Source organism: Tupaia chinensis, unplaced genomic scaffold (genome assembly GCF_000334495.1).
Source record: "Tupaia chinensis unplaced genomic scaffold, TupChi_1.0 Scaffold139785_1, whole genome shotgun sequence".
NCBI lineage: Eukaryota > Metazoa > Chordata > Mammalia > Scandentia > Tupaiidae > Tupaia > Tupaia belangeri.
In genome coordinates, this window is record NW_006199665.1 from 673,616 (window position 1) to 674,312 (window position 697).

The 697-nt window shown below is 62.1% G+C and overlaps 1 protein-coding gene across 1 annotated transcript in view; it reads left to right on the forward strand.

Moving 5' to 3' along the window:
- Positions 1-697, forward strand: part of NOTCH3 (notch receptor 3) — a gene marked incomplete at its 5' end in the record, with an annotated part of 57,086 nt that overhangs the window by 9,786 nt on the left and 46,603 nt on the right. The window contains 2 exon segments of the mRNA XM_027765867.1: positions 361-503; positions 587-697. The exon segment at positions 587-697 is cut by the window's right edge and continues 216 nt beyond it. Coding sequence (XP_027621668.1) covers positions 361-503; positions 587-697 — 254 coding nt within the window.

Here is a 697-nt window from a genome sequence, read left to right on the forward strand (position 1 = left end):
GCGTCTACTAGGAGTCCAGCAACATAGCCATTACACCAACTTCTGGTCCCTGGCGTGAGTTTTTTTTTTTTAAGCTGCCGGGTCTGGGACTTGAATCGCAGTTGACTACGTGAAAGTCCAATGACGTAACCAACCGCTGGTCCCGTCTGGTGTGTTTTTTAAACTAGTGGGTCTGGGACTCGAACTGCGGAGTTAGCTATGTGGGATCCAGTGCCTAAACCGCCATGCCGCCTACTGGCTCCAGGGGGTGTGTGTTTGGTGGTCTGTTTGCCCACGTGTTTCTTGCCTGTCTCGTGTGCACTGCTGTGTCTGCAGCTGTCCTGCCCTGCCCTGTCCCCACCAAGCCGTCTCTGTCCACAGGTGCCTGCCAGGCTGGGTCGGTGAGCGTTGCCAGCTGGAAGACCCCTGCCACTCGGGCCCTTGCGCTGGCCGCGGTGTCTGCCAGAGCTCCGTGGTGGCAGGCGTTCCCCGGTTCTCCTGCCGGTGCCCTCGTGGCTTCCGAGGTGAGGGGGCAGATCGACAGGGGCGCTCGAAGCAGGTGTGGGTGTAGGTGAGTACCAGGCTCACCCTCTGCTGGTCCCTCCAGGCCCTGACTGCTCCCTGCCGGATCCTTGCCTCAGTAGCCCCTGCACCCACGGTGCCCGCTGTTCGGTGGGGCCCGATGGCCGCTTCCTCTGCTCCTGCCCGCCCGGCTGGC